The sequence below is a fragment of the Rhinolophus sinicus genome, chromosome 16, assembly GCF_057876585.1.
Source record: "Rhinolophus sinicus isolate RSI-liver-muscle chromosome 16, RSI-T2T, whole genome shotgun sequence".
Classification (NCBI taxonomy): domain Eukaryota; kingdom Metazoa; phylum Chordata; class Mammalia; order Chiroptera; family Rhinolophidae; genus Rhinolophus; species Rhinolophus sinicus.
The window spans coordinates 93,832,946-93,849,462 of NC_142516.1; the positions used below are offsets into that span (position 1 = coordinate 93,832,946).

Consider the following 16,517-nt stretch of genomic DNA (forward strand, 5'->3'; position numbering starts at 1 on the left):
CTCACGTTCCTCCTACTAGAATCACATGAGCTGGTGCAGCAGAGTTGATACAAGTGTGGCCTCTGGAGCCAGGTTCAGATCCCAGTTCCCTCACTTACGAGTTGTGTAATCTTGTGCAGGAGAAGAAAACTTTTCCCTTCTTCCCTTCTAGGTTCTTTGGCTGGTCTAATAAATTGACATAAGCCAGATTAACAGGAGGAAAAACAATTTAATTTGTACGTACAGGAGCTCATAGAAATATGAGACTCAAAGAAGTGACCAAAGCAGGCAGTTTATACACCTTTTTTAGACAAAGAAAAATACGTGTGAAGAATTGACCAAAAAAAAAAAAAAGAATTGACAAAAACGGGTTTGGGCTTGGGGGACCTGTTGAGTGGAGAAGTAACAAGTTTTGTTTATCTAGCATTCTGTCCTTTAGTTCCCATGTCTGCTGATAAGGATGTCTCTCTACGTCCTGGTATGGGGAGACCTTGCACATGGGAGATTTATCTCCTGCTTTCAGGGAGGACTCAGGGGGCTCAGAGTATCTTTCTTGGAATGGCTGTAAGTAACTTTAATTCAAAATAATCAATATGCCAAAGTGGTATATTTGGGGATGGCATATTGTGCTCCCACTCACTTGGGAAAGGTATCTCTGTGCCTGTTTCCTTATCTAGAAAATGGGGATGATAATAATAGCATCTACTTCCCTGTGTTATGATTTGATAAAACGGTAGGTGTAAAGATAAGCACTACCTGTCATTATGGGTGCCTTACACACACTCTCTACCCTCTCCCACCACTTCCTTCCCCACTCCATCACAGGCAGCATTTCACTCATTTATGTTAGCTGGTGCAAACCCAAATGCCTTCAGGCAGAAGAGAGGTGGCAGAAATATATGAAGCGACATGTGGTTAGCGGGGAGACAGGATGAGTAACAGAAGTATTTGGTGGCTTGCAAGGAACTGGACAGCAGAGGATTGTGTAAAAGTATTCAAATGAAACAATTTTTAAAAATATGCTGACCAAATGGATTAAGCTTGTCTCTAGTTCTTTTACTTGCTTGATCCCTGAGGTTATCTGGGTCTATTTTGTAGCTTACACTCTCAGGAAGGACCAAAAGAAGTCATTTGTATACAAGCTCCTCTTTCTCTAGACACAATGAAGCTCTCTGTAAAACTTATATAGCTGCAGGTAAAACCTGTATGCTAAGCCCAGATGACCGTCTCTAAGCTCTGGGTGCCAAAGTGTGGCGTTTCAGCCAAATCTTACCTTCAGCTGCATTACATATGGTAATGTAATGGTAAGAACACCCAAGGAAAGCCCAGCACACAAAAGACTCTCTCTGTTTGTGCCTCTCCCATTAACATTAGGCTGGAGAGACAAGGCACTGTGAGGTCCTGCAGTTAGGTGTTATGGTATCTCCTGCAAATATAGACGGCTATAACATCAACTAAGCACCACTCCAGATAATTCTATCAGAAGTTCATTTTAAAAAGGCCTTGTTCTTATAGAAGCTTATGTATAAAGCTGGTGGCCTCTGTTCCTGTGACATTTCAGGATTCACGAACATGGAGGCATGGTGGTGGGCAGCGTAGAGGGAGGCTGGGGCTCAAATTCTGGCACTTTAGACCTGTTTGCTGGAACAAGTAGGGAGGACAGGATGACAATAGACATTTATCCAAATAGGTGAGACAGGGTCCCGGGGCATGGTGACACTGGGGGGAAGCCCAGGCAGGTCCTGGAGGTCTAAGCAGGATGGAACACAACAAGATAGACTTCCAAGTCTAGGCAGGAAACAGCTGCATACCTGAATGCCTGGAGTGACAAACAAGGTCCTCGCCCCTGGCTTTGGGTATCAGGCAAAGCGGGAGTGCCCCAGCTTCCATGGAGGCAGGTGCCTGGAGAACCAGGCCAGCTACTATGGGACTGAGCTATGTTCTATTTGCATTTTCCCCCCAAGCAAGCTTATAATGGAAATCACTATGGAAACACTATTCATGCATCAGAAATCTATTTTTCACCTAGATTTTTTTGTTCGAATGTTTTGTTTTGTTTTTTGAATGCTTTTTTGAATGAGGTAAAGCATATCTGATTTTAGAAGTTTGTCTTAATTCAGGTCCTCAGCTCCACTGAAATGGGGGAACCCAGAAAAGCACCCCATCACTGTATTTCACCAATCGAAAAATATCACAAGCTTTCTAATTTATAAAGTTATTCTACAAACTTGAACTACTTTCTCAAATAGGAAGAAATAAAGCTGAGTTGCTTAACACGAAGAAAAGGGTGCAATGATCAATTTTATAAAAGTAGAAAAGAGGAACTATACCACTAGCTAACGCTACTTAAATATTTCTCACCGGGCATTTTTCTCACTTGCGAGACTTCTTGTCATTATCACTGCTGGGTTGAGATCTTCCCTATTTTGCAACTCAATTTTCTGAACGAATATATTTAGAAACTGTATTTATAAACATACTCTAAATTTATGGCCAACAGGCAGGCAGGAAGGCAGCTTTGCCCTCCACCCCCCACCCCCGCTCCCATTACTTACCTTTCTTCTTCATTCAAAGAGCTAAACATAGTTTCTTCTTTGTTTGCCTCTTTCATTTTTTATTTAGTCTTTCGCTAAGTTAGGGAGTTTTGACCCAGGTGATTCACCTGCTATGTATTAATATAGAAAGAAACAAACCACTGGTAAGTGCTTGGGACGTTGGGTTACCTGGGTTATTGTAACTGTACAGAAGCAAGTTTCCTCCCATCCCACTCAGAATTACCAGATCACCGCCCCCGTTATGTGTTTCAGCAGTGCGGAATACTTGTCCGGTCGCCCTTGCTGCGGGTCCGCCCCTTCCAGGATTTACACAGGTTGCCTCCGAGGCGACCCGCACCTCCCCGGGTAGCAACTCGCAGCTAGGGTTAGGGCTGACGCGCAGGCTCTAGGACCGCGACGGACGCGGGCAGGAGGAGGGGCCTGGCCGAGAGCCGGGCGGGGCCGGCGCCAGAGTTCTCCCGCAGGCGCACCTCAGGCGGGAGAGTCGTGCGCGGAGAGTGGGCGGGGCCGCGCGCAGGGCGGTCCTGGCGCGCAGAGTGGGCGGGGCTCCGCGTGGGGCGGGCCCGGTACGCGGCGGGTGGGCGGGGCGCGCCGCTGGGCAGCGCAGCTGTGGGGCAGATCGGGCATTAGGGCCTCAGCGGAGCCCGCTCCTCAGAGCGCTGGGCGGGGTGTGCGGCGGGTGGCTTCGCTGGCAGGCGCGGGCCCGGAGGCAGCGGCTGCGCCCTGCGCCGGGGAGGAGCCGGGGGCGGGCGGCCGGCAGGCGGGGGCTGGGGCCCGAGGCGGGGAGTGCCGGAGCGCCCGCGGCGACGACGGCAGCGGCGGCAGAGCAGGCTCCGTGCGTGGGTCCGCGGCGGCTCGGGGTCCGCCCGCGGGCCGTAGTGTGAGCGGGCGGCCGGGCTCCCTTCCTCCCCCGCCCGCTGCCGCCGCCGCCGCTGTGATTGGGTGGAAGATGGCGCTGGGCGGATGGAAATCCTAATGACAGTCTCCAAATTCGCCTCCATCTGTACCATGGTAGGTGCGGCGGGAGGGCAGCCGGAGCGACCCGGGATCCCTGGGGCGGGCGGGCGGTGCGGCCCTGGTTCCCGCCACTCACCCCGGTGGTCCGCGGAGCCGGGTCGTGGGGCGGCAGGCGGGCGGGGGCGGTTGGACTCCGGCGGGCAGGGAGCGCGGGTATTAGCGGCCCCCCGGGAGGGGGAGGCGGCGGGCGAGCCTGGGCGGCTCGAGGGTGACCAGCGAGGGGACACCGGTGCTGGACGTGGCGGGTTGCGGGCACTGGTCTCCAGCGCCCCGGCGCTCAACTGCTGAAGTCTTCCCGCGGCGCCGGGGCCGAGAGGCGGGGAGCACCCGGGCTGTGGGCGCGCGAGCTGGAGCGCGGTCCCGGCCGGGGTCGGAGGTGGAAGGACGCGGAGCGGCGCGCGCGGTTTCCGTCTGGCGGTGCGCGGAGCGGGGAGGTGGCCCTGGGCGCGGGTGGGGGTCCGCCGGCAGGAAGGCAGGGTCTCGTTCCTGCGGGAGAGAGGACGGAAGTCAAGTGCAGATTTCCTTCCCGCGGCGCGGGCGAGGCCGAGTCCCCCACCCGGTGCTCTGGAGAAGGGGGTGTGTATGAAGGTGGAAACTTTAAATAAGTGCTGTGGAAAATTTCCCCATTTCTACTCTGAGAGCAACGAGCTCTCCTTTTTCCAACCGTGTGTCCAGGTGGCAGTCTTGTCTTTGGGAATCCACGTTAATACTGAAAACAGCTTAAGCTTTCCTGTCATTTGTTTACTTGATACACCAGGCACATCTGTGTGTGGCTTGAAGTAGTTCTGTGCAGGGACTGACTGCGAGCGTTATTGTATGTGTTTTATCGGAGTGTTTAAATAGACTCTGATGGCAAAGTGCTAATGCCAGTGGAAAAGTCCCAATGAAGCAAAACGTGGGTACGTGTAAATCTTGGTGTTTTTGTGCTTAGGCAGAACCACAATTTTCCACACGATGGGGCAAATTCGTTTCATTAGTTCTATGAGTCTACATCTAGGGATCATAATTAGGAGCCATCGCAGAAAAAGTTATTCTTTGCAACGTGGGCCTAGTGATCATGTTACTGAAGTCTTCTGAAATCTTTCCTTCTGTCTATAGGGGGTCCCCAAACTTCCATTTAAGGGGGAGGCATTTTTATGTATCTTTTTTTAAAGGAGTGGTGAGTCAGATCCAAAAGGTACTCTAGAAGCAGATTCTACACTGCTTCTGGATGTGATGAACAGTGTGAAAAATCGCCAAAATCAGGTGGGATTAAAATCTGCAGGATTAAAGAAATCACATTGAATGAATCATTGGAGAATGCGTTTTCTGAAATAGATTGTTTTCCCCCTCACAATTTATATTTTAGGAAGCATTGACATTAAAGGAACTGTAGTGAAAGCATTTCTGAGGGTCATTTGGATTATTTTTAGATATGCTGGTTATTATCTTATCCTATTTCAAAAGGAATGTGATAATTAAGTCTCTAAAAGTGATAATCTTGCCAGATTGCTGAGCTACAGGGATTGTCAGGTCATAGTTCATTGTCAAAGTCTAGTACTTCTGGAATGATGTGTTACTACTCTTTACTAACCATTCATTCACACAGTATATCAGGTACACATTTGGCACCTACTAAGTGATAGAGACTAAGTGCTGAGTGCTGGGGATGCAGCAGTGATCAAGACAGCCCCTGCTTTCATGGTGTTTACATTCCAGTTGAGGTGGACAGTATTCAAATGAACATAGTAATAATACGTGCTATAATCAGATTAGGAAAATGAGGCACAGAGATTTGTCAAGTCAAACATGAATAAGTGGGATTCTGATCTCAATGTCAGACTCCAAAGCTCTTTTTAGCGCTTCCGCTCTGGGGCATTGCATGTGGTGGGTGTGTATGGTTGCCAAATACAGAAACGCCAACCAGTGCCTGGCCAAATGAGATTGTTCCAAAAGTAGTGTTAAAATTGCACCTATATTTATATTTGAATAAATTCTGATGTGTTTCTAAAGTAATGCAAATATCTGAAAGTAACCTGCAATGTTATTCTTTAAAGAAAACTGTAACCCACCTCCTGAGAATTACAAAATTGACAATCAAGAAAAGCAAAGATTTTTGGCTCTCTGCCTTTGTAGATGCTATTTTGCTAGTCTTTGAACACTTCCCCCTTCACTTTGTCAGTGAGTTCATACCTGTCTGTCAAGCAGTTGACTTTACTTGAATAATCCTTCCCCTGGCAATCCCTGTCCTCTGTCTTCCTTCTGTAATTTCACTGCTTTTTGTAATCGCAGTAGCCTCATCTGTACTGTGTTGTAAATTTTTCTCTCGTTTGCTTTTTGGATTGTGAAAGCCTCAAGGGGAAGGACTACCATTTATTTCTGCTCTTCGGTGGAGCACTAACTTCTGTATACAATAAAACAGTTCCCCCGAGTCCCTCATTTCCTACCAGTATCTGGGGGAAGTGAGTTTGGTTAAGCGAGGATGAAATTGGGATGTGTGTGGAGTGGTGGAGGGGCTGCACCTAAAGATAGTTCTCAGAATCCGTAGCTGTGAAAACATTTATGAGGAATTGAGATTTTATTCCGTAAATAATAAAGTGTACATAATTTTTTCATTAGGCAACGTAAGGTACCTGGACAAATTGGCAACACCTGGGTTAGGTAACTTTTCCTGTTAACAGCAAATCTTCAGATATGTGGTATCCTAGATCACTTTTGTTCTGCTACATGTGAATATTAGTAAAGTTTGTTTTTCCTAAATTAGCCTGACCGAAATGAGTGATTGTTTAGATTGCAATGAATACATTTGCAAAGGTATCTCTAGAAATGCCTCTTATTTGTCTGTGAAAAAATACATTGTCAGTATTGCACAGTGTTTGTTTTGCCTCTGAAGTGGCTTCGGACTTCAGGGCCTAGCACAGAGTAGTTACCTAATATTTAATATTATGCTTAATAATTGTGAAATAATGGGAAAAGTGGCCGAAACCATACTTGTATAGCAAGGCCTATGTTTTGAAACTGAGGTGGAAGTTATGGAGCAGTTTTTGGTGGTCTGGGACTGGACAGTGACATGGGTCATGGCTGTTGCTTGGAGGCCGGTACTCCGGCAGGAGGGCTCCATAATTGTCAGCTAGCTCCCGCTGTGATGATTACACTCTCTTACTGTGTGGCTTGGGGAGGGGATAGGACAGAGGAGAGGTTGTTGCAGGGATAGGTGGCACTGGCCTGGCTGCTACTTGCCCATCCCCAGTCACAGGGTGAGATAGAACAAGGTGTCAGTGCGGCCAAGGCCACAAGTTAGCTGCCAGGGGGTCTGACAGGTTTGCCTGAACAAGCCTGTACCTAGCACAGCACCCTGCGCCTGGTAAACTTTCATCTACTTATGGGAGGAAAGTCACAGGCGAAGCTGGCTATTTGTCTTCTTTTTCACTGGCATCAATCACTCACTACCAGTTAGATGTGGGTCTGTTAAAGCACTCCAGAAAGATAAGGGAGCAAACACCTCAAAGCCCTGGCCTTGTTGAGGGGGGTGGTTTGATAGCCTCCTCTTCAAGTAGTCAGAATATTGTATTAAGTAATAAAATTCCTGGTTCTATCAAGAAATAGGGGGGATGAAATTTTTGTATAAGTAAAATATGTAATTGATTCTTACTGATATTTTATTAGTCAAATAGTGTCTCTGTGATAGGTGCATTCAAAGTGAGTTGCCATTGTTTTATTAATTTTTGCTGTTTTTACTGAGAGTGTTAATTTAAGAGGGATGAAAACTTCAGAAATGAGGAGTCTTCTCTCAGGGATAAATGTTGGCTAAATGCTGACAAGGAATGTGTAGCATGTATTTGAGGAGCTTAGTAGAGAACGTTCAGCGTAAGTGTTACAAAGTTTTGTTTAAGTCTGCTGATCTTTGGAATTTGGTTAGAATACGTTTTGGACATTAAAAATGACACGTTCTTATTGTAGAAAATTTGGAAAATACTGTATAAAACAGAGTTTGGAACCTCTTAAGAAAGCAAAAAGAAAATATTTTGACCTTCCAGAGCATATTTTGTCTTTTTAAAAAAAACTTAATTGAGCTTATACCCTAGATAAAATTTTACATTTAATTTGCCCCATGAATGATGGATTGTTTTGTTAGGTTTAAAATTTGTACAATTTCAGAGAAGCATGGAGAGTTGAATGCTTTAAAATGATGATAATAGCAAGACTTTAACCCAGCAAGGCACAGTGATAAGCTACTGCGTCCTTGACAGGTTATAATGATTATTAGAGGATAAAGGTAAACAGTTATAAGGGACGATGGATTTATTCTAATCGTAGGAACTTATTAGTTATTGCAAATAAAGGTAAAACCATTGGGATTTGAAACTTAAATGTGCTTAAAAAGCTTAGTTTTAAATACCATATTCACTTATGTGCTGCAATGTGTATAAGTACTCTGGTCTTATTTTATATCATATGGCTTTGCTTACCTTCTGGTGGTTTTCTCCTTCTACCTCTGGCTAATCGTTTTATAATAGATCTCAAAATAGGTTAATTATCTACCCTACCATGAACCGCCATGCGAGGCGGCCAGTGTCAGCCAGACTTGATCACGTTGTCTTGTCTTGTTCGATTCTAGGCTTTTGACCAAGCCCCACAGGCATTGAGTCCACCCCCTTTTTGTCACAAGTTCTTTCTTCCATAAAAGTCATATTTATTGTGGCTCTCCTGAAACTTTTACTATCTCAGACTATTTAAGCATTTGTTTACTTAGCATTAATTCCTTTCCAGAAACCTTCATTTTTCAGATTTAAATAATCCAATTTTGTTTTGGTTTCTCTTTCAGTAGCTCAATTTCAGAAATTTTATATAGTATGCTGTTATGTATTCTCCAGCATGATACACTAAAAAGGACAGTTGGATCAGAAAGTAAATTCTAGTGCAGATTTTGACATTTAGATCTATATGAGGAAGTTTCGTAACACTTTGAGTTGATTTTTTTCATATGTAAAAAAATAAAGAGATTGGATAATTATTCCTTATGTGTTTCCATCTAGATCTAAAACTCAATACTCTCTGATCCTCTGAGAGTTTATAAATGATTATTGATATCATTTTGGGAGCGCTAATCATGTTTTAGATAATATGAAGAGCACAGAATTAGACATAGTTAAATACGAATCATGCTCAATTTCCCAGTTTTTCTTTTTAGTGTTACTGAATTTATGGAAAGTTACAGTCCAAAGTGAATATATGTTTTTTCCTTTAAAAGCATTTAGTGAAGGTTAGTGATAGCACCGTTTTATTCATTAATAAGCTAATTCACATAGCTGTTGACTTATTGTTGACATTTTTTTTTGCTTTTCCAATGCCATTTAAAAAAGATTTGAATTTCTCTAGCTGTGAGTGTGCCCTTGGACAACTTCTCTGTGCCACGATTTCTTATCTGTAAAATGGGGATAAAATAATATCTCGTTCGTAGGGTTGTAGAGTGATCCCTGCCTGGCGCGTGGGAATCACTGTGTAACAGGGGCTGTTATGGTTATTATTACCCTTCTGAAGTGATTTGCTACCCGCGGTGTAAGAAGGACTCACCTGTTCTAATTAATGTTAGCTCAACAACCACTGTAGCAAAACTGAAGTTTGTTTTATGAAATGCAGTTATTTCAGTTCATTTTCATCATAAGAAACATTGGTTTTATTAGTATATGCCTCAGAGGAAACACACATTGATTTTGAAGTTAAGCGAATTAGATTGATATTACCAACTAAGAATGTAGATTGTCTTCTCTCTCTGTTTTGAATAGTTTGTAGGAAGAGATGTCATTCCTTTTGTCTAGGAATAAAAATGGTCTAATTTGTGACATTCTCAAACATGTTTTACAAGTTTAGATAACTTGGGAGTGCTACTTTTAGAAGAAAATCTTACCGTATTTTTTATACTAAGCAAAAAAACGCATGACAACTTTTTGTCGTTAGGACGAGGTGTGTGTGTTAAAGTGAGCTTTAAGCTTATTTCCTTTCAGAATTTCCTGTTGTTTATTGGGGCCCTATTAATGCACTTCATTGCCTTTTGCCTCTGTCCTGTTACTCTTGTTGGCCTGCAGGGCGGTTCCCTAACCGAGACATCATGTCTAAAACCTGTGCTCTCCCCATCTGAAGTACTTCAAGGTGTTGGAAGAAAAGGGTAAATGCTAGATATTATGAAGAGTTATGGATTGCTGAGTTGAAAACTCAGTTAGACCCAGTATTGTTGGAAATACCTATATATAATCTTGATCATTTAAAATCTTATGCACAAAATTTGTATCAGAAGGAGATGAGAGACAATTTGTATACATCATTTATTTATTTTGGAAAAAAAAACGATTGAGTCTTTGACTGCTTTCACAGAAGTACTCAATGAAGAATTCTGTGATAGTGTGAAGTACAAGATATTTAATGTAGAACGTGATTGAGTGAGTTCTGTGACGCTTCATAATCCTATGTGTTCACTGCTTATGCTTTTCTGTTGCTTCTCTGTAAGAAAGACCATTAGCTTTTTCTAAAAGTTGTGTAATGTCTACAGAGTGATGTATAAGCTTGCTTGGGATCTCCATCTGTAGTAACCACATGTCTAAAGCTTCATGGTGATAAAAATTTATTTCCAGCTTAAAACAAGAAGTTATGTTTATTTCAGTGATAACTGACAGACGTTCTTACAGAAATGTTTCATAGGTGCAGGAACCATCCATGCATTTCCTACCTGTGAATAGTGGTTTAAGTTACAGTGTTTTTTAGTGAAGTCTGTCTGAGTATTGTAGCCTTTGATTTTATTTTTTGTGCTTTTTATTTTAGTGACCTAGTGAACCTTCTGCCTGATAGTGAATAAGTGTTTTTTGTTGGAGGAGGGGAGGATTTTTTCTTGAGCTAATACTGATGCTTTTGGGGGTGGGGGGATGGGGACAGTAAAGAATGCCTTTTCTTCAGTTAAGTACTTTCAGGAAGTGTTAATGGAGCCCTGCTTTATATTAGGGTGTGTGTGGGTTCTGAGAATACAGAGGCCACTATGGTCAGCTCTGGTCTTATAGAGCTTCCTATGTAGTGTGTCCCCCGTGGGTTACAGTTGTGCTGAGAATGCAGCCTTTTGGCCCCTGGGCAGCCAGGAGCTGTCTGGATTGACCAGACACCCTTGACCGGTCACATCTAGGTGAGAAGAATCTTATCTGTATATTTTTGTGGGCTCTACACATACTGTTTTCTGTGTGTGCCATGATGAGAAAAAAGGTGGGGAAAGGATAGACATATAAAACAAGTGAGTATGATGAGATGCTTTTCCTATTAGTGTACGTAGTAAGTGTACGTGGAACAGAAAGTGGTTATTTCTCTCTGGGAGAGCGAAGAGGGCTTCCAGGGAAGAAACTTCGTAGATGAGATTTAAACTTTGTGAAATGAAGTCATCTATTGTATAGATAGGCAGAGGTGGAATTCCAGATGTGAGCGAAGGTGTAGTCATGGGAGAAGGTGCTACTTTTAGGTTCTGTAGGTTTGGCATGGAAGGGGGCTTGGGAGAAATAAGGCTGGAGAGGAAGAAGGGGCCAGATCAAGAAGTACCAAAAAAATTTACCAACTATTAACTGTCATAAAAATATCAATAAAATATGTATTTAGCTGTAGGAAATTTAAGTTCAGAGGAAAGTTGTGGGATAAAGAAATAATGGACTTGGTAAAAATATGTTGGTAAATTTCATTATATTGATTGTCAGAGTTACTTGTATTTGGTTTTTGAAGCTAAAATGATGACAATATGAGATGGGCTGGGGTAGGGGACTATTCATAGAGTGTTTGAAACCTGTTAAAGGTCTTGTTCCCAAGAAACCCCAGTTGAGAAAATTTAAAGTTATACATGCATGTTAAAAACTGAGGCTAAGTACACAACCACACAAGAAATGAATTTCCTTGCTGGCAAACCCGCAGAAACTTAAACGTTATCATTCAAACTCTGAGGGCAGGAAAATAGGAGAAACAAGATAAAAAAAAGAATGATAAATAGAAAACCAAAATAAAATGGAAGAAATAAACTCTGTTTCATTAATTGCAATAAATCTAAATAGATCAAACTTATCTGTGTTATATTTGTGGAACTATGAGATTGCATTAAAAAAATATTCCTTCATGAGACACCTGCCAAAAACAGAAGGACACAGTATGTAACAACAGCACAATACTGTTTTCACACCAAGAAAACGAACAGTACTGTACACATAGAGATTTTTGAGGTGTTTCAAACTCATGCAGTCCTGTTTTTGTTAGTCTCATACTCTTTTTTCTCCTTTCTGTTATCTTGAAGATCCATTTAGAGCTAGGAGAACTCAGGTGATGTTAGCCCCACTTCCACAGATCGGAAAAACAAACTCCAAGTCACCCCACATCCATTAGGGATGAGGTACAGATTGCCTGGCTCCCCAATCCATGACCGTATCTACAAGCCAATATGTAGCAGATTTTATGGTTGAGACAGAATTGTTTTCCCTTTGTTTTTAAACAAGAATTTTGGATGTTTTGTCCCTAACTTCTAAGCTTTCTCTCTGTGTGTGGCCTTGAGTCCCACTTTACTTACTGAATTATTTGTGCTTCGATAGGTCATGTCCCTGATTTCTACTGTGAAATGGAATAATAATTTCCCCATTCGATAAAATGAGAGGATACATGTGACGTCCTTTGTACTGTAAATATAAATTGTAATCATTCTTACATGGTCACTATTGGTAGGACTCCTGTCCTCATTGGGAAGGACAGACAGCGCCTTGAGACACCCCAGACTGTGGGGACTACAAACAGGGCTCACAAATCACTTTTGACAGAGTGGAATCATTTCAAAGTTTGAAAAGGAGTATTTTAATGATCCTGGTCTTAGGATGCTCAGGAAATTGACGAAGCCAAGGTTTGGCTTACTCGAATGTGTTAGGAATTTATGGTTCATCGAACTTGTTTCTTTTTTTCTAATGTATCTGTGGGTTTGGTTCTCTTACTGACATACAATTCTTGGCCAAATTATTTGGCCATGAGGCAGCAGTTGACTTCTGATGTCAGCAAACTTCCTGTAATTCCCTTTCAGTAATGTGTTTTTTAACGGTTTAAAATTATAGTGAATAAATTGTGTTCATTTCTACAGTATTGGTCTATCTGGTTTTCCAGGGATCCCTGAAAAGAGAACCTTTGCAATCTTTCAAAACAGGATCATAGAAAGAGCTCATCTGGCCACAAGTTCTCATTGAGTCAGTCCTAGGGGCAAGGAGAGAATAAATAAAAGGCATCTGTTCTTTGGAATGCAAAATATGTTTATAATGTGAAATCCTGTAGACAAAAACATTTATTCTGCTTTGTGATTATTTGTGTCTAAAAAATCTAGTCATTATATCTTTGAAGAAATTTTTTTTTCTCTAGAATTTTGTTCCATTTTTTTCCCCCTGATGTCAGAAAGATTTCCCTGGTGTTTAATTTGCTTTATAAAGATACTCATATACTGGATGATTAAGGTGGTACCTTGGGGGTAGCAATTGGTCCTTTGAAGATTGTGTGAGGAAGATGTGTTTTGAAATAACAGAGGAAGGGCGTTCTTTATACAAAACAGGATATAATGTTTAGAAGGTTTCAGACTTTGAATGAGGGAGCGTTGGTTCATCTAGGAATAGATGAGGAACGGAAATCAAGTGTTTTCATCATTCATTATTTATGGACTTAAGGGTGTAACACTGATGGTTTCCTCAGGCTGATGGGAATCAGAGTTACTTATTTAAAAGTGAACCAAAGTTGGAACAATTTTGAAATGTCTGAGCCTCAGAACTAGATATAATTGATCAAAAACAAACCCCCAAATATGCTGTGCTTTGATTCTGCTTGGCAGGTTTGTTAGTTACTTTTGTTGTCATTATTTGCATGTTTCTTTAAAAAGACAGTTCACTTTTTTTTATTAGTTTCTTTGGCAACTTGTTTCATTTGTTCATATTTTTAATTTGAGGAGGTTTACGTCTGCCTCCTAGTGAACCCAGCTTAACAAAGACCTGATGTGTTCCCGCGCCTGACTCAAGCAGGTGCTTTGACTTTGACAATCGGCTTTGTAAATAGAAAGCTGAGAGGAACTAACTTTCAACTTCTGATTGTTTTTTTTTTCTATGAAAATCAAGCCTTAGCCGATAACCACACTTGCATGTTTGCACCATTGTTTTCTTATTTGAAGACATCATGGATTGCTCTTTTTAATTAAAATGACACGAGTGTGATCTGTCACCTTTTTTGTTGGCTGTAGTTTATTGCTTTGCTTCTTTGAAGACTGCTGGTTGCCTTTGCTCAGGTTACGCTCCTTCCAAGCTCTGCGTGGCCCTGCCGTCTGAGTGCTGTTCACTTCCTTGCGTCCTTAAAGTCTTCTTGTGTTGTAGTTTTTCACCCCTGACGTTAGTTGCTTGAATTCCCCACCACTCCTGGAACTAGCTGGGTGGTAGGTTGTACCATTTCAGGGCTAAGAGCCTGGCTTTCTTGTCATGTTCTTGCCCTTTTCTGTTAAGGATGACTCCGGCCGTCTTAGCAGACTTTGCACAGTTGAATATGACTTCTGTAACTTTTCACCTTTCCCGAGGAACTTAGAGATCTGATGTTTATTGAGTGGCTGCTTTGTGGTGCTGTTGCTAGTAGGTATTTCACACATTGAAATCTCAAAGGTGGAGAAGGGTTTGGATTTAGGTAAATTTATAGGTGCTAAATCTGAAGTGGATTTTTAAAAAGAGTTAGGATATTCGAGTATATTTTTGGTTGACGTGGATGCTAACAAGGTGTTCTGTAGTGCGTTACATGGTTCTGTAACGGGGGAGGCGGGACTGAATAGGCGTGGCCCAGTGGAGAAATGGAATTTGATGATAGAACATTTGTAAAACCTCCAGACGTAGATGCCTGCTAGACATGAAATAGTCAGGAGTAAATGTTATCTTCTCTTCCTTCTGTCATTTTTGCAAACAATCTATGTTTAATACTGCCTCTGAAATATAATGACTTGGTCACTGTTAGAAATGGAGTGGTAGATATGCCTTTGTAGTCCAATTATTAATGAATTGTTTTGACCTATCAAAATGAGAAATTTAAAAGTGAATTGAATTACTCAAGTTTAACTGCATGGTTAAAGAACAATATGACCTTTTAGAAACAGTAGTTTCTTTTCTACATTGTAAAAAAGTTAAAAAAAAACATTTATTACTTTGAAAAGTACAAAATTGTGTGAAGTTTAAAAAAAAAATCCTCCTACAAAGAATTTTCAAGAATGAATTGCATGTAAGGTTTGTGTGTGTGCATTTGTGTGATTAGCCATCTTCTGTGCATATACAAACATGATATTGTGTTTTTGTGTCATTTCCCTCCCGCCAAACAAATCTGGAGATTTATTTGCAACTTACTCTTTTCGCCTAATGTGTAATGGACATTTTCCTTTGCCCTTATGTTTCTTCATTCTCGGTCAAAACTATGCTTGTTTTAATTCTCCATTATCTTCAATGTCCTGTTGTATTAGAAAGGTTTGGTTATATAATACTGTTTGCATGTTTTCATTTTCTTAAACATCAATTGTATTAGTTTTCTAGGGCTGCCAAAACAAAGCACCAAAAACTGTGGTTTAAAATAACAGAAGTTTATTGTCTCACAGTTTGAGAGGCTGAAAGTCCAAAATCAAGGAGTCCGCAGAGTTCGTCCCTTTGGAGGGTTGTGAGGAGAGTCTGTTCTCTGCCTTTCTCCTGGCTTCTGGCGGTTTGCTGGCCATCTGAGGCGTTTAGCTGTGTCACTCCAGCCTTTGCTTCTGTTCACACTGTCTTCCTCTGTGCATGTCTGTCTCCGTGCCCAATTTTCCCCTTATTATAGGGGCACCAGTCACATTGGTTTAGGGCCAACCATGGCCTTTTAACCTCTGCAATTATCTCTGTAAAGACTTTCCACATAGGTCACATTCTGAGGTTCTGGGGTTTAGGACTTCAGATGTCTTCATTAGGGGCCACAATTCATCCCATAACACCATTGGAGCAATCAAATCAGGTCCATGTTTACAATCAATCTCAATGGATGCTCAGTAAGTAGAGTTATGTACTAGGCACAAGGTACGCAAACGGTTTCAGTGTTTGTGCTCCAAGGACTTGGAGCCTCTGTAGTTGGGAAGGCCCGACACAGGGTGACTGACTAGTGGCCCGGACTTGATAGCCAAGTGGTAGTGATGCTTCAGTGGAAGGCCGCCTGGGCCCCTGGGGGAGGTTTGGGGAGCGGGGAGCGCTGGAGAGGGGAGCGCGTGAGATCTGAATGGGAATTTGAAGAAAAATGAGGAAGGGGAAAGGGCTTAGAGAGAAGATGAGAGTGTGAATGAAACAGCTAACAGAGTTTAGTGGTTAAAATTGCTTAAGTAGTTTAATGTTTCGGTAATCTTGTCCTCAAACTTGTTAAAGGGATTGTGGTTTGTACTGGGTTAGGCGAACATCTGTAAAGGTGGTCTGGTAGTTTGAAAAAAGGAGTGTGTGTTCATGATCACATTGTAGCCTATCGATCTCATTTGTGAGCTCCAGTTAATGAAAAGAAGTGCTTTGGATCCAGTAGGTGAAGGGGGTGAGGCAGATCAGAAATAGAACGCACTTCTTTTGTTCCCAGAGTAGTGACAGAGAAAAAGTCTGTAAAATCTTAGGCCCATTTCAACTGTGGCACTCTTACTGTTTTTTGGCTTATTGTGTGTGAAGTTATCAAATGACAAGGGATCAGAGGAAGAGGTTTCATAGACAATTTCTTGGAAAAAAGTCAACAAAACATGATTACTGTGGGTCAGTAGTAAAAATAAGTTATGCAGAACACATTTTTGTGGCAATTCCTGCTGTAAAGAAACCTCACCAATATTATTTACATTTCAGACCACTTTATTATTGATTTTTTCCTGAACAGCTGTAAAATCTATGAAATGGGCCACCAGGCAGTAGTATTGTTTCACAGATTAGGAAATGGACAAATGGATAG

General features: G+C 42.1%; 1 protein-coding gene across 1 annotated transcript in view; it reads left to right on the plus strand.

Annotated features, from left to right (window-relative positions):
- The first annotated feature begins 3,281 nt into the window (after positions 1-3,281).
- USP12 (ubiquitin specific peptidase 12) overlaps positions 3,282-16,517 on the plus strand; it is a 79,661-nt gene continuing 66,425 nt past the window's right edge. The window contains exon 1 of the mRNA XM_019736579.3: positions 3,282-3,545. Coding sequence (XP_019592138.1) covers positions 3,498-3,545 — 48 coding nt within the window. The 5' untranslated portion in view covers positions 3,282-3,497. The remainder of the gene's footprint in view (positions 3,546-16,517) is intronic.